The sequence below is a fragment of the Nicotiana tomentosiformis genome, chromosome 2 (genome assembly GCF_000390325.3).
Source record: "Nicotiana tomentosiformis chromosome 2, ASM39032v3, whole genome shotgun sequence".
Lineage (NCBI taxonomy): Eukaryota > Viridiplantae > Streptophyta > Magnoliopsida > Solanales > Solanaceae > Nicotiana > Nicotiana tomentosiformis.
This window is the reverse complement of record NC_090813.1, coordinates 70378810-70394339: the sequence shown is the minus strand read 5'-3', so window position 1 is coordinate 70394339 and position 15530 is coordinate 70378810. Positions and strand designations below refer to the sequence as shown.

General features: G+C 35.8%; 2 protein-coding genes and 1 non-coding gene across 3 annotated transcripts; 2 read left to right on the top strand and 1 right to left on the bottom strand.

The window, feature by feature from the left end:
• Positions 1–928: 928 nt before the first annotated feature.
• Positions 929–1533, bottom strand: LOC138905007 (uncharacterized). Its single transcript, XM_070193512.1, has 2 exons — positions 1276–1533; positions 929–1108 (listed from the first exon to the last, which is right to left on the bottom strand). Exons 1-2 carry the CDS (start codon positions 1531–1533, stop codon positions 929–931), a joined length of 438 nt encoding a protein of 145 aa, XP_070049613.1.
• Positions 1534–2395: 862 nt separating this feature from the next.
• On the top strand, positions 2396–2502 carry LOC117274263 (small nucleolar RNA R71). Its single transcript, XR_004504364.1, has one exon. It is a non-coding gene; the product is annotated as a small nucleolar RNA R71 (small nucleolar RNA).
• Positions 2503–11328: 8826 nt separating this feature from the next.
• Positions 11329–14881, top strand: LOC104086563 (transcription elongation factor 1 homolog). The gene is made up of 6 exons (XM_009590859.4): positions 11329–11535; positions 11619–11655; positions 13128–13251; positions 13731–13801; positions 14512–14533; positions 14625–14881. The coding sequence occupies exons 3-6, from the start codon at positions 13139–13141 to the stop codon at positions 14686–14688; spliced, it is 270 nt and encodes an 89-aa protein (XP_009589154.1). The 5' UTR covers positions 11329–11535; positions 11619–11655; positions 13128–13138; the 3' UTR covers positions 14689–14881.
• The last annotated feature ends 649 nt before the right edge of the window (positions 14882–15530 follow it).

Here is a 15530-nt window from a genome sequence, read left to right as displayed (position 1 = left end):
TATGAAATTCGAGTGATTTGGAGCTTTGAAGTCTGAGTAAAAACTCAAGGTATTAAGCCGGAATCATGTTCGGGAGTCGAGGACCAAGTCTGAACGTCAAAAATTGAGATTTGAGTTGTACTATGAGAAAAGTGCACTAATGCGGAGCGCGCTGCGCCGCGTCTGCCCATTTCTCTACTGCATGTAAGAACCAACTCTCTGAATTTCCCCACTAATGCCCCGCATGGCGCGTCACACCATGCGGTGCGTCTGTGCAATTTTTACAGAGTGACAATCCTATTTCGGCCAGGAGAAGGTGATTTCGTCTGGGCCCGACCCTACTTGGTATAAATACATGGAAAAATATTATTTCCTGGACTTTTGACATACGTTAGACCTAAGGAAGCCAAGGAGGAGTGGGAGGAATAATAGCACAAGGATTTTATCATTCCTTCCTCACTCAAGACCTGAGTTTGGATTGAATTTATGTTTTCCTATACTTTAACTTTATTTGTGATAAATTGCTCCATATTTATGGAGTAGTTCCCTTTAGGGTTTGATGGATTTGGATGATTTAACTGTTGCATCTATATTCACTTGTTCATGTAATCGAGAGAGGCATAACTTGTGATATCCTTGCATTATATTGTTGGTTGAGTTCATTAATTCTTCTTAGTAATCGAAAGAGGCTAGTTGAATTATTGATTAACCCTAGTTAAGTGAATAATCGAGAGAGGTTCTCCAAGAGACCAATCCACTACGCATCCTTGCATATCTTCACGTGCTTAAATTGGTTCATCTTGTGAAGTTGAGACTTAATCGAGAGAGGAGTTTCTACTAAACGGTTGAACTGATAGTTGAGTGAATTCGAGAGACTCACTTGAACATTAAAAATAAATTATCTAGAATTAGATCCCAAATAATTATCTTGCACTTATCCTATCAACCCTTATTTCCACTCTAGGAATGGTCTTCCTAGGATGAGGAGGACCTTCTTGTTCTCCTCCATATTCACCACTATAAAATCTACAGGAAATACGAACTTATCCACCCGAATTAACACGTTTGGTCTACCAACTACAAAGATATTGGCACCGACCTTATCTCTCCCATCTCCTTCTCCAACTTCCTGTAAATAGATAGCGGCATTAAATTAATTGAGGCACCAGAATCACATAGAGACTTATCAAAATTAATAGAGCCTAAAGAGCAAGGTATAGTAAAACTCCCTGGATCTCCACACTTTTGTGAGAGTTTATTTTGCAATATTGCGTTGCAATGCTCTGTGAGCTTGACCATTGAGGTCTCCTTGATTTTCCTCTTCTTCATCAGGATCTCCTTCAAGAATTTTGAATAAGCAGGTATTTGTGAGAGAACTTCTGTGAATGGTAAATTTACATGAACCTGTTTTAGCACATCCAGAAATCTCCCAAACTGCTTGTCCAGCTTTTTTCTACATAACGTTTGAAGGAAAGGTAAAACATGCATATGCTTGCTCTCTTCAGGTTCCTCCCTTCTCGAAGTTTCTTCTTTCTTTTTCTTCTCAGTTTTCATCGAGCCCTTCTTCTTTTTATCAACATCATTTTTCAGCTACTTCCCACTTTCTTTTTCAAGTATCACATTATCTTGGATCGGGGTGGGATCTTTCAACACTTGCCCACTTCTCAAGATCACAAACTTCACCGTTTCTTTGGGATTCTTTTCTGGATTAGCGGGGAGAGTACCTGGAACCCACTCAGATAATATTGTTATAATTTGTCCCACTTGTCTCTCCAAGTTTCGCAAACAAGTGCCCAATTCTTTGATAGCTGCTCCATGAGCGTCCAGCATCTCATCTGTCTTGATAATGAAAGCCTTCATTAGATCCTCTAGACCGGGATGAATGGGTTGTTGAGGCTGAAATTGCTGCCTCTGCTGATTTTGGTATGCTAGAGCTCCTTGTCCATGCGATCTAGAGTTATTTTGCTGCCAAGCATTCGGAGTACCTCCAGGTGAACTCCATGAAATATCGTGGTGCCTCTTACCCATTTCATTAAAATTATAATTTCCTACAGCATTTACTTCCTCAGTTGAGGCTTGACACTCATGAGTAGGGTGACATCTTCCACATATATCACAAGTTGCGTGAGGCTCACTTTGTATCGAGGCTAAGGTCAGCTTCCTTATTTATTTGGCCATAGCATCAAGTTGTACCTGCACATATGTGTTAGCATCAACCTAGTGAACACCAGTTGATCTCCTTCTTTCTGCACTCTCAGAGAGCCATTGATTTGCATCTTCAGATAACTCATCTAAAATTATAATTATCTGATCTGGAGTCTTCTTCATCAACAGGCCTCCAGCTGCATTGCTCATTGTTCTACGCGAGATCGGTGTCAATCCATCCCAAAAGTCCTGGAGTTGCACCCAGAGTTCAATTCCGCTATGTTGACACTTTCGAACAATCTCCTTAAACCTCTCACATGCTTCAAAAACAGTTTCCGTATCTTTCTGGCAGAAGTTATGGATTTCTCATCTAAACTTGTCTGTTTTAGCTGAGGAAAAATATTTATCAAGAAATATTTTGGTCATCTCCTCCCAAGTTCTAATTGATCCTGTGGGTAAGTTTCGAAGCCACTGCTTTGCATTATCTTTAAGATAAAAGGGGAATGACCTTAGATACACTGCATCTTGTGACACACCATTGTATTGAAAGGTGTTCATAATCGCCTCGAAGTCCATTAGATATGTGTTTGGATCTCATTTGGCTTCCCTCTGAAGACACAACAATTCTGAAGGGTTTGAAGCAACCCTTGCTTTAACTCGAAAGTGTTTGCTACAATTAGAGGTGGTCTAACACTTGATAAACCTTGATTGTAGACCGGTTTAACATAATCGCCAAGTGGTCTCCCAGGCAAGGGTTGATGTTAATTAAACCTGAGACCCCTCTCTTCTTCATAGATGTTCTGCGCATCTCTAATAGGTGCTTCCTCAGCATCCCGTGTAGCTTGTTCTCTTCGTTGGGTTGCTTCTCTCGCAGCCAAATCCACATTATCTTTACCGTTTCCAGCCATAAATTCTTTGGTTGAGGAATACCCAACCTTTTCTGTTATCTCGGTGAGATTTCTTTCCTTCATCAGCTGTCGCAGTTGTTTTTCAATTTCTGGCTCGTATGGTAGCACTTCCTTCGCAGAAGTTCTAGTCATGCACCACTCTGAACCTGTAACATACGCACAGTCAAAGAACACCAACCGTAAAAAAAAAAAAAAAAAAATATTAAAAAAATCCTGAATTAACAGTACAAACTATTTCAAATACTTTTGATTGCCAATCCCCGACAACGGCGCTACTTATAACAAGCCTCGGCGTACAATCAATTTACCAAACAGAGATCGGAACACGCAAACTTGTTACCCAAGATATATACTTTTGTTAACTCAAGATTAAATCTTGATCTTATTCCCTAACTGTAGTGGCTCTGATACAAACTGTAAGATAATTAAATCGCAGCCATAGCAGAGATTAAGACACAATTATGCAATCAATCTAGAGTTAGAGTTTAAGAAAGCGTACCGTTAAACTCCATGGATTCAGCAGCGACAACAAACGGCGATTAAGCCTGAGACCAACTTCCACGATCCACTAGCCACGCGCTCCCACAGTCCGGAGAACTTGACTGATGGGACGCCTACCGTTACCATGTATTCAAGAGAAAGAATACACTAGGGTTTTCTGATAGCTAGGGAAAGGGGGGTTGGCCTCTATTTATAAACAGTGTCTACCCATCACAGGCCAATTGTTATTGGACCTCACTTATCCACACACATAGTATTTTATATCATGTCTTTTATTTATCCACCACTTGAACCACGTCACTATCCTTTCAGGATATAACCAATTAACGCAAGTCCAAATTCCAACATTCCAGTGAAAGAGAGTCGGCTGAAGTAGTATGAACTCTCGATTATATGGACGAACCTGGATTAATGGGGTCACTTAGTATGGAGTACTAACCACCAAATGGTCATACCCACAAAAAAAAAAAGAGAGAGAAAAAAAACTCTCAATTATACACAAGTTAATTTGTGTCGTTTTATTCAAAAGAATACATGGGACTGACTAAAAGGCTATGAAGTTTAGCTTAATAATCCGTACAAACTAGGTTACCGAACAAATCAAAAAACGAAAAGGAAAAGAATAATTCATACAAACAATAATTCAGAAGTGCTGTTAGTATTATTAAGTGGGGCAAATCGTAGGCAATCGTATTTTATTTCTTCATTTGACTCTCAGATAAGTTTCTGATCTACTTTTCTTCCTAGAATCTCCTTTGCCACGGTTACTTTTACTATGTTAATAATGAATAATAAATTGAAATATATACTCTTGACAAAAAAATAAAGATCAAATAAATCACCTTTTTGATTGTTTATGACTTATGAGTATTAGAAGATAAGATACAATAATTTTTTCTTGATAAAAGTTACGGATGCTGATATAAAAGAAGTACAAAATTGTTTAATTTGATTACTGTACTGTCGTAATTGATCCAGCAGCTATGCATGGGATACTCGTAAACATTTGTATTTGTTCAGTGGTTGTAACTAATCTGAAAACTATTCTGGATTTAATCAATATTAGTATTAGTATGTTTTCTTTCATGTTTATCTTCAACTTTTACGATGAAAGGAACAGTTAGTGGTTATAACTCTCATTACAATGAGTATTAGAATAATTAGGGTCAAGCTTTCACATTAATGAGACTGTGGAGCAATCTTATCATCAAATACAGCTCATTAATCATTGATTGAAAATCTAGTAAATTAATCATTGACATAAAATACTTCTTTTTCCATCATCTAACCTAACATACTTTAAAAATCATTTTTTACGTGTGTGTATATTTAATCAAGTCATAGAGCCAGAGGTAGAACCATTATTTAAAACTTGATGGGTTTGGCATATGATTCTACCACTAAATTTATTATATTTTTAAAATTATAAGTTTAAATCTATTATATGTTGAAATTTGATAAAAGTGAATTTTCACATGAATATACTTTTGCTTTGTGTCGAAAATAGTGAGTTCCAAGAATTTGCCGAAGAAAAGTTACATCCACCACAGCTCTTAGCAATTTAGATAAAGAGAGGATGTAGATATACAACACCGCTAACGCCTAACGGTATCGTGAAAATATGCATGGTAAATTATTTATTTATTTTCCCTTCTTGGATGACGTTGAGTGGAAATAAAATTTATTTAACGCACGAATTGTTCAAACAACTCAAAATTTACGATAGAAAATTGCAACTGTGGTTAGCTGCAGAATTTAAAATTTGATAAGATCTTAGCAATGTGGAAAGCATTTTTCATAGAAAAACAGTTTAGTAAAAAATATTTTTTGATGTTTGGACGTTGAGTGAAATAATTATATATATTAAAAATTAATGATAATATTTCAAATGGTCATTGAGTTTGTTGGATAAATTAGTGCTAAAGTTACTAATAATATCTAAATATTAGCCGAATTGGAACTAATAATATGAAGTTAAAAGTTAAGATAGTACTAGAAAATTACTTTTGCCTATAATAAGTAAGTAAGTTATTTCTCCCTTTTTGATTAAAAATATTTTCATTGGAAAATATTCTCTTAGTAACCAATTACAAAAAAAATGACTTTCTAAATAAAAATATTTTCTTGACAAGTGAGTTATATCATATCAAGCACACCCAATTGGTGCAATAACTATTCTCCCGATTTACTTCTTTGACAGCTTGACTCATCTAATTCGTACGCAACACAATTCATCAAGTGTAGTTGGGCCTGTAATCCACAAGTAAAAGGCTGGGTCAACCAGCTCGGCCTCTATCATGGGTTAGTCGGGCCAGTTGTGATCCGGCTGCACTATTTCCAACAAGTCTTTGTCCTTCCATGTTTAAAAGTGGAAGGATTAATCTAAATAACCCTCTGCTTAATCGTTTAAAATAAAAATAACGGGCAGAGATAATATATTGTGTATAATTATGTAATCAATGTATAATCTATAAATATATACCTGTTAGAAAAAAATAAAAAGTAAATTCCGCCAACTATTTAGGTAAATACCCTTATACTCGAAGTTTCATATTTCTATTTTCACTTATACGTTCATTTTAATTATCAGTAATACTTTTTGGATTCTACCTAAAACCCTGCCATAAGACGATGTCTTTTTTGCAAAATCTTCTAAGCAACACCTTTCTCCCATGCAAAGAGCATTTGCATGCGTACGCACAACGTAATATAATAGAGAAATCATCAAAGTGGCACTAATTAAAGTGCCTTAATAAATTAATTAATCTTCTTATTCCGACAATTAATTTAAAGGACTGCTTAAGAAGCTTGTGTGACGATTCCACAAAGGCCTCCATCAATCTCAATATTTCTGGCAATTTTCATATTTCCATTTTCACCCCAACTTGCTCCCCATGAGTTCTTGATCTACCAATAGTTGGTACTATTATCATTTGCTCCGTAACCTATTATCAGCGATAGAGTCAGAATTTTTATTAAAGAAAATCAAAATTTAAAGAAGTAAACCCACAAAAAAGGTCAACGGGTGCCAAGTTGATACTCATTTACTTCTAACTTGCAAGGACTATTTTATTTCTCCATTTGAACTACTGGTACAAAGGTATCATTACAATCAACCGTATATTGTTGTAAATACTCAACTAATCGCGCGAGCCTTGTGCCTTTTGATCTTGTAATCCCATTTTAATCCAATGAAATATTTTCCTTATGGAAAGTCAACACTCACATGCATTATTTTTCTAATCATTGTAATTTCTTCATCCGCAACTTTGGTCCATACTTTCTTTTTTACTGCATCTTCAAATTTTGAGGCTCGCAACTAAAGAGAATTCGAACTATATCACAAGATGACCAAATTACTTAAGTTAGGAGTTTTTCAAACCACATATATCATGAACCTATTCTAAATGTCCTTTTACTATTGATAGTGTTGTCAAGGTCTTAAGTATATGTCCTTTTGTAGACCTCCAAATAGTACCTATATGTAAGTGCCAGCAATATGATATTTAAAAGTACTAAACTGTGCCTGTGGGATGCTATAAATCTAAGATCATATGAAAGAAAATTATCTCAAATATATGATCTCTATGAATTATTTTGACTGACTTAATAAAGCACAATCTAATTCATATAAGCAATACTAAGTAACTAGGTTAAACGATTAGTTGTCATACTTACTGCTTACACAATATGTATTGAAATAATAGAGACTTAACTTGCTTAATTACTGTTAGAGTCTGTTAGGTTGTTATATCATTGATTAGCATGAACAACACTTCCTCCTCATTTTCAACCTACATGGCTCTGATACCATGAAGAAATTGATATAGAGATGAGGCTTCACTGCTAGATCAATGGAGCAGTGGATTAGGGCACATGCATAGATGAATATTCTAGAATCAGAGATAGAGAATGAAGAAGAGAAAGATATTTTCTTATATCTCTAAGCGTACATATGACAGCCTTTTATAGACTAATACAGTTGTATCAAGCCAAATGGAGAAGTAGACAAATACAAAGTCATGTTTGTGGCCAAAGGATATACTCAACATGAAGGTTTAGATTATCATGAAACCTTCTCACCAGTTGCTAAAATGGTGACTGTAAGGACGGTAATCAGTGTTGCAATCTCAAGGAATTGGCCTCTGTATCAGATGGATATAAATACCTATTAGAGGAGGTCTATATGGATTTACCTCGGGGGTTTCAAAAGCAAGGGGAGTATAAAGTATGCAAGCTACTCAAGTCACTATATGGCCTAAAATAAGCCTCTAGGCAGTGGAATAACAAACATTAGCAGACACTCACAAGCTCATACACCACCACCACCACCAGATCACCCTCCCATAATGCAGTATGACAATAATAGTAACACAACAGCAGAAGAAACAACAAAATCTCACACCACTGATGGTCATGAGACAAATACAGCACACAATGCATCTACTTCTCAACATAATATACAATTTGCAGATTCTGACAGTTCAGTACAAGGATCTGAATCAATAGCAGAAAAAACTAATAATTCGGTACAAAGAGTTGAATCACCAGCAGCAGGTTATTGAGCAAATTGTAGAGAATGATAGAGGCAAAAGAGTTACCAAGCCACCAATCTGGCTTAAAGACTATGTGACCTCTAAGGGCAAGGCTCATAACTGCTTATACTTCATTGCTAACTATGTGGAGTATGATCATTTGTCCACAGGTTATCAAAAATATCTAAGTCTGTTCTCAGCACCCATAAAGCCCAAGACCTTTAAAGAAGCATCTCAAGATCAGAGGTGGATTGAAGTTATGCAACAGGAAGTCAATGCATTAGAGCAGAACTAGACTTGGAAACAGTTAGACTTACCTAAAGGTGAAGAACTAGTCATTGTCCTAGTATACGTAGATGATCTATTTATTATTGGGAACAGTAGGAGGGTAATTGACCAAGCAAAGAGCACATTGCACAATAATTTCAAAGTCAAGGACCTAGGTGAACTGAGGTACTTCCTAGGAATTGAGGTATTGAGATCACATGATGGCATACTACTCAATCAGAGAAAATACACTCTTGAGTTAATCTCTGATGTTGGCTTGAGTGGAGTTAAGTCAGTAAACACACCTTTGGAAGCAAAGTCAGGTTCACCACTGTGGATTATGATGCACATGTGGGAGCATTACAGATCCTGTACTTCCAGATGCCACTCCTTATCAGAAGCTCATTGGAAAATTGCTCTACCTAACCATCACTAGATCTGACATCAGTTTGTTGTACAAGTTCTAAGCCAATTCATGCAACAACCTAAAGCTTCACACTAGGAGGCGAGACTTAGGCTAGTTAGATATTTGAAAGGGTCACTTGGTCAAGGTATTTTGCTGAAGAATAATCCATGCATGCAACTGACTGTATTTTGTTACAGTGATTGGGCAGCCTGCTCAAACACTAGAAGATCTGTGACTGGCTATATAGTAAAACTAGGGGACTCTATCATATCGTGCAAGTCAAAGAAGCAGCACACTATGAGTCGAAACTCATCAGAGGCAGAATATAGGAGCATGGCAGTTGCAGTTTCAGAGGTAATTTGGATAGCAGGGCTGTTAAAAGAACTAAATGTGTCTATAACTATACCTGTGAAGTTGTTCTGCGACAGCAACGCAGCTATACAGATTGCCTCCAACCCTATCTATCATGAGAGGACGAAACATATCGAAATAGACTGTCACTTTGTAAGAGGCATGATCAAAGCAGGGCTAATAGTGCCTGAGCATGTCAATACCAAAAGCCAATTGGAAGATCTACTGACTAAGGCTCTAGGGACTGTTCAGCATCATTTCCTTTTATCCAAGCTTAGAGTGCTCGATGTATTCTACCCTCCAGCATGAGAGGGAGTATTGAAATAATAGAGACTTAGCTTGCCTAATTATTGTTATAGTCTGTTAAGTTGTTAGAGTTAGTGATTACTATTAGAGGTGGTTAACTGCACATGTAATGCACGTGAGAATACAACTGTATTAGTCTATAAAAGGTTGTCATATGTACGCTTAGAGATATAAGAAAATATCTTTCTCTTCTTCATTCTCTATCTCAGATTCTAGAATATTCATCTCTGTATATGCTCTAATCCACTGCTCCATTGATCTAGCAGTGAAGCCTCATCTCTGCATCAATTTCTTCAATATGTAATATTTTCCAGAAACCTATTTGACTAATTAGAGACTTGTATGTAATATATATACAGAATAAATAATTTTTTTAAAAGAATAACCTAGACATCCGATCCTAATTTATCTTAAACGATAAATTATTATGTATGGTAATATAACGAGCTTATATGGAGTAGAATTACTATAAAGGATTCATGAAGCCGACCCTAAATAGTACAATGACTTTTTACATATTGTACCTTAAATCAATAAATATGACGTGTCTTAAATTGTTTATATCTGAAAAATTTAATCGCTTTTGGTTAATTAACATGTCTTTTGCTAATCATGTTAATTTTTTTTAATGCTTATTCACTTACTTTTTGTGTTCTATGTTAGTACAAGTAGTATCACGCTTCATTAGTAAAGCTACGAAAATTACAAAACTTAAAATATTATAACAAGACACTTTAAATTTTGCAGATGGTTCATAATCATAATTAACACAACTCAACTAGATTGCGATTTACTACTAATCAAAATCTGTCTTTAGAATATTTAAGTCAAGATAATACTAAGGGAAGAGTTCTCAGGTCGCCGTTAGTCGAGATGACCCAAGAAGCAGCAAAGTCCATGGTCGAAGAGTCGACGAGAGTCGTAGTCGAGATGTCAACAAGGGTCGATGTCGAGTATCGTTGACAGAGTTGTAACGACTAGTTTTCAAGATAGGATATTAAAGAGAATATTTTAGTGGATATTCTCTGCACTTGTACTATTAGGATTTCTTAGGAATATATTTCATATAAATAGAAAAAGAGATAATGATATGGGCAGGTGATATTCATTTGTAAAAAATATATTTTGACTAAATGATTCTCTCTTACTTGCTAAGATACAAACATCGCCTTTTCACTTAGATTCTGGTCTATATTTTTCCATCAGATCCGAAAATAACTCGAATATTCAAGAATCTTTCTATCATTCATCATTGTCAGGAGGAACATCCATCTATTCCATTCTTTATTTGGTGAATCATTCCTCTTATTTACGATGTTCAATATTATTGAATGCTATATTATTGCTCCTAATTTCTAAAACATTTATTACATATTATTGTCATTGTCCGACCAGATCCACATGACATTTACTGCTTTTTTAACAACCCTATCTAAGGATATTATTGTTAGCTAATATTAACCCTTGTTCACATAGATGTAATTATTTGAACCAATATCTGTATTTTTTTTTTTCAAACAACGACTAATGCTCTTTATAGAGTTGAATCACTTAAACATTGTTCATTAAGCACATGACGTTGAAGAAACATCTAAAATAAAATAAAACCTTTTTATGGTTATTAACTTTTGTAGCTGATGTAAATATAGTGCTAACACATATCGTATCTAAAAATGTGAAATAGCAAAACTCAATGTTTAGAATAAAATATTTCAAAATTCATGGTAAAGATTCATGATTATGAAACGTAAATCTAGCTCCTTTTTATGAAAAAAAAAATTTAAAAATATCTTATTTCATGGGAGAAAGAGAAAAAAAAAAACAATGAAAACAATACCAAGACTCTCATTATATTATTAGATTATAATTTTTTGTGGTGTAAACCTAACTCTTTTTTCTTCAAAAGCAATGTTATTCTTAGAATTAGATTAGATTAGATTAGTTAAATTTGATGCATGCATTAGGCATTTAGGCAAAAAGCATAAATGTTTTCCCAGAAATAAGAAAGCGCAAAAGGGAAAAGAAAAAAAGAGAAGGTTATCCAATCTGATTTTTCAATAAATGTTCTTTCGACAGAAATAAATTGATACGTAGTGATTTTTGGTTGTCGGCTTCGCTGAGTCAAGGAACCGAGTCGGTGAGTTCCCTTTTTTTTTTCTCTGTATCTCATCATACAATCATCTATTGAGTTTCTCGTAAAATTCACTCTTTATTTTGCAGATTACTTAAGGCGATCTCAATCTCTGTTCTTCATCAGGTATCTCTCTCTTTCTACGGCTAAAAATAAAGAAATTTTGTTAATATCCCGTTATTATGCTTTAGCAATTTCCCAAAATCATGTCTTTTTTATTTTTAGTGGCTGGTGCTTCATATGAATCACTTGTTGAAAAGAAGGAAGGAAAATGATTTTTCAGCTGAGCTCTAGGGTTTTGGCTATTGGGATATTTTATAATTTTTTTGCTTTGTTTTGTGTATCTATATGAACTTTTGGTGTAATTTTGAATTACCCTTCATCTATGAAATGAGTTCTCCCTGAGAATCTGTTAATTTTTTTCTTTTTTATCATGTTGGAGTTTTTTTTTGACTTTTCATACTTGGTTGTGCTCCAAAATATTCTTATTTTCTGGTCTATGCTTATTTAATGGGCACTCGAACATGGCTTCAGTATTTGAGGTTGTTGTACTTTTTCGAATGCCTTGGTGTAAGGAAATTTTCTTAAGTTTCATGTTTTTTAAGGTCTAATACACTTTTTCTCTAGACTGGGATTACTGGAGCAAGTTTTTGCCTAAAATTAGATACTAAATTTTGTGATATTGCTTCATGCTGCATATGTTCTTCTTCAGCTTTGAAGTCCATACCTAATGGATCATTTTAGGGGGCATTTACTGCTTAGAATCCTTATTAACATTTGATTGATGCGTTATCACTTGGCCGTTTTCAAATTTAGACACGTGGACAGAAGGGTCTGGTCGTAAAGGTGGAAGAGGTACATTCCGAATCAATGTTTTTAAAAGTGAAAAGCGCAATAAAACGACAAGGTCAAGGGGGTTTGAAGCGAACAGCTAGAAGTGAAACATACGCTTCTTTAAAGTGAAACACACAATTTACTGAAAATTCCAAAAATACCATACATATATAAATGTAGTATTATAATAATCAAATTTCAACATCCTATATACAACAATGCTGATATTAATCCAACTCCTCAAAGTTGAGATTCAAAGGATCGACAGTTTCTTATTGAGATCTCTTTGCACGTCATTATTTGAAGCGCAAACTTTTGTTGAAGCATGTAGACTTCACCCATTAAGCGATACACTTCGCTTCGCATCATTTCATGGCTTTTAATAACACTGTCCTGAACATGATAGGATCACTTCTTGTGGAACTGAACTATGTGTGTGTGTGTGTGAGAGAGAGAGAGAGAGAGAGAGAGAGAGAGAGAGAGAGAGGGAGAGTATGGCATGCTAATGTGTTCTCTTAATTCTTCTGGGTTAAATATCTGGCTTCCTTTGTGGACTAATCAATGCTATGTCAGATCGACATAGTTCTTCTCTAATGCTATCTTGGTGCAATGAACCAAAGTAACTCAAATAGTGATGGTTATTCTTCACCAAAGTGGAACCAATTAATATAGGGTGCAGAAGAGCAATAAATGTCACACTTCTCATTAATAATTTGCTTTGTCTTCTTTTAGCTGATTTGCGTTTCTAAACTTGTGCCCGACAGTTGCTTGAGCCATGGGGAAGAGGAAGTCGAAATCAAAACCGCCTCCAAAGAAGAGAATGGACAAACTTGACACTGTCTTCAGCTGTCCTTTCTGCAGCCATGGCACCAGCGTTGAATGTCGCATGTAAATTAATTACTTTTGCATTTCTATGTCCAAGTCATTTTTCTGCATAGCCATGGACTAGATTGGGTTATTCCCTTCTCACAAACAACACTACGCCTCAGTCCCAAACAGGTTGGGGTTGGCGGCTATTCCCTTCTCATGTTCACACCAGTGTAGACACTTATTCTGGATGATAACTCCTAAGTTAGGCTAAGAAGGATGGCCTGCAGAAAGATTAACACAGGAGAACATAAAACCTGTCCTTTCCACCAGACAAAATAGCAGAAGAGTTCTGAGAGGAATAAGCTGTGTTTTCCTTTTTCGTTCGGATGAATAACCTCTGTTATACTTGTGTGTTCCAAGTAGCAGTTTCTAGTTCCGCACATGTCATGTGTTAATAGATTTTACTCATTAACAAAAGCTTGTACTGGTATTTTTTTTTGGTTGGCCATTTATATGATGATATGTCAATGCTCAAGCTTGCACTTACTGGTTTTCAGTGATATGAAAAACTTGATTGGGGAGGCAACATGCAGGATTTGTCAAGAGAGCTTCAGCACCACTGTTACGGGTATGTTAGATATTTGGTTTCTAATTTATTTATTTGTTGTCCCCTGTGTTGCATTCATTTCAGAAAACATGGTGCAATTATTTTGACAACATAAAATATTTGGAGGACTAACTAAAAGAGGTGAAAAGAAACTAGAGATGTTTCTTTTTATGTTCTATATCATCTTTTTATGCATCAAATCAATTATTATGTGCAATTATGGTTCTCTAGATGATCTGCCTTCTGTAAGATAGTGAGTACAATCTGTGTCCTAAGGGTTTTGGTCTAGTGGTAAGAGCGCATCACGCAATGTGTGGGTTAGGCATACATCATGGGTTCGAATCTTGCCACAAACGAAAACATGGTATCTCAGTGCGGAAGGGTAGTTGCTGGTCCCATTAACCTCCGAGTTTCCAACCATTTGCCATTGGCCAACGGCAATTGGGAATTTTTCGGTTATCCCAAAAATAGAGCACAAGCTGCATTCACTTGTTTCAAGTTTGTTTAGCACATTTTCTTGTCCTTGGCCTGCATACCAGAGCAGATAGAGTCGTGTTACAAATCTGAAATAAATGATAAAAGTGTCCTCTCTTACAACACAAGCTTTTCGATGAAGCAGCTTCATTCTTCAAAGATTAGCTTCTTAGGAATTGAACATTTGGAACACTTGATGGGTCCCTCGAAATGGATTTTATTGTTAAGCTAACAGTTCTTACTTTTTTATCCTGCAGCACTGACAGAGCCTATTGATATGTAAGTTCATCTAGCATTGCTATGTGTCTTTATTTACTCCCTTTGTGCCCCCATCCTCCCTCTCTCATATCTCTTTGTTGAAAACTCACAGATATAGTGAATGGATTGACGAGTGTGAACGAGTCAACAACCTCGAAGACGATGATGGTTCTTAGGCTCTAGTGGCAGTCTGCTTAGTTGTGTAGACAGTAGCCTGCTGCCTTAAGTTTGATGTCAGTTCTGGTGATATTTCTATGTTTCATCACTACTACAGTTGTACCAAAACTTATGAAAGCCTCTTGGTTCGATAAATAAGCTCCATGTGACAGGTTTTCTATGTTCAAATCGATGCAATTACTGTCGTGTTTATATCCTGAATGTTATATTATAGCTCGTTTGAGGTCGAATCTAAACACACAATCAAGTAGGTTTCCACTTTGGTGTATAGTACCCAAAGCATGCAAATAATCAACAGCTTAAATATGCTATAAAATGCCTGTATACAGCTTTGCTTGGGCTATGTGCCGTGACTGATAGGCATCTACTAGTGGCCTCGCTTTTCACTGAATGAACCATGGGACATTAGGTTCAAATATCAGCAATGCAATGTGATTTTTTCATATGTTTAAGCCTTTGTGGAAAGTAGGAGATATCGGGTGGATTAACATAGTGTACACAGTTGGTTCAGACATCACTAATTGTTTTTAAAAAAAAAAAGTGCTCAAGGTAATAGTTTCTAGTCGAAGTGTCAGCAGCATCTGTAAAATAGTGATGTGAAGCTCGAAATTTTCGGGTGGACAGCTTTTCATCTTGTATAGCAACTCCAAGATGCATTGTTTGAATTGACTGGAGTTCTAATAACTACTTATATGAAGCTCTTGAGATTGGCTATTATGCATAGTTCTCGACAAACTGAATTTCTCGTAAACTATATGATTAATAAAAAAATTTACTAACAGAAACATCTCTGATAAGTGATATGTAACCAACAGTAGACATTGAAGCGAAGAATTTGCTA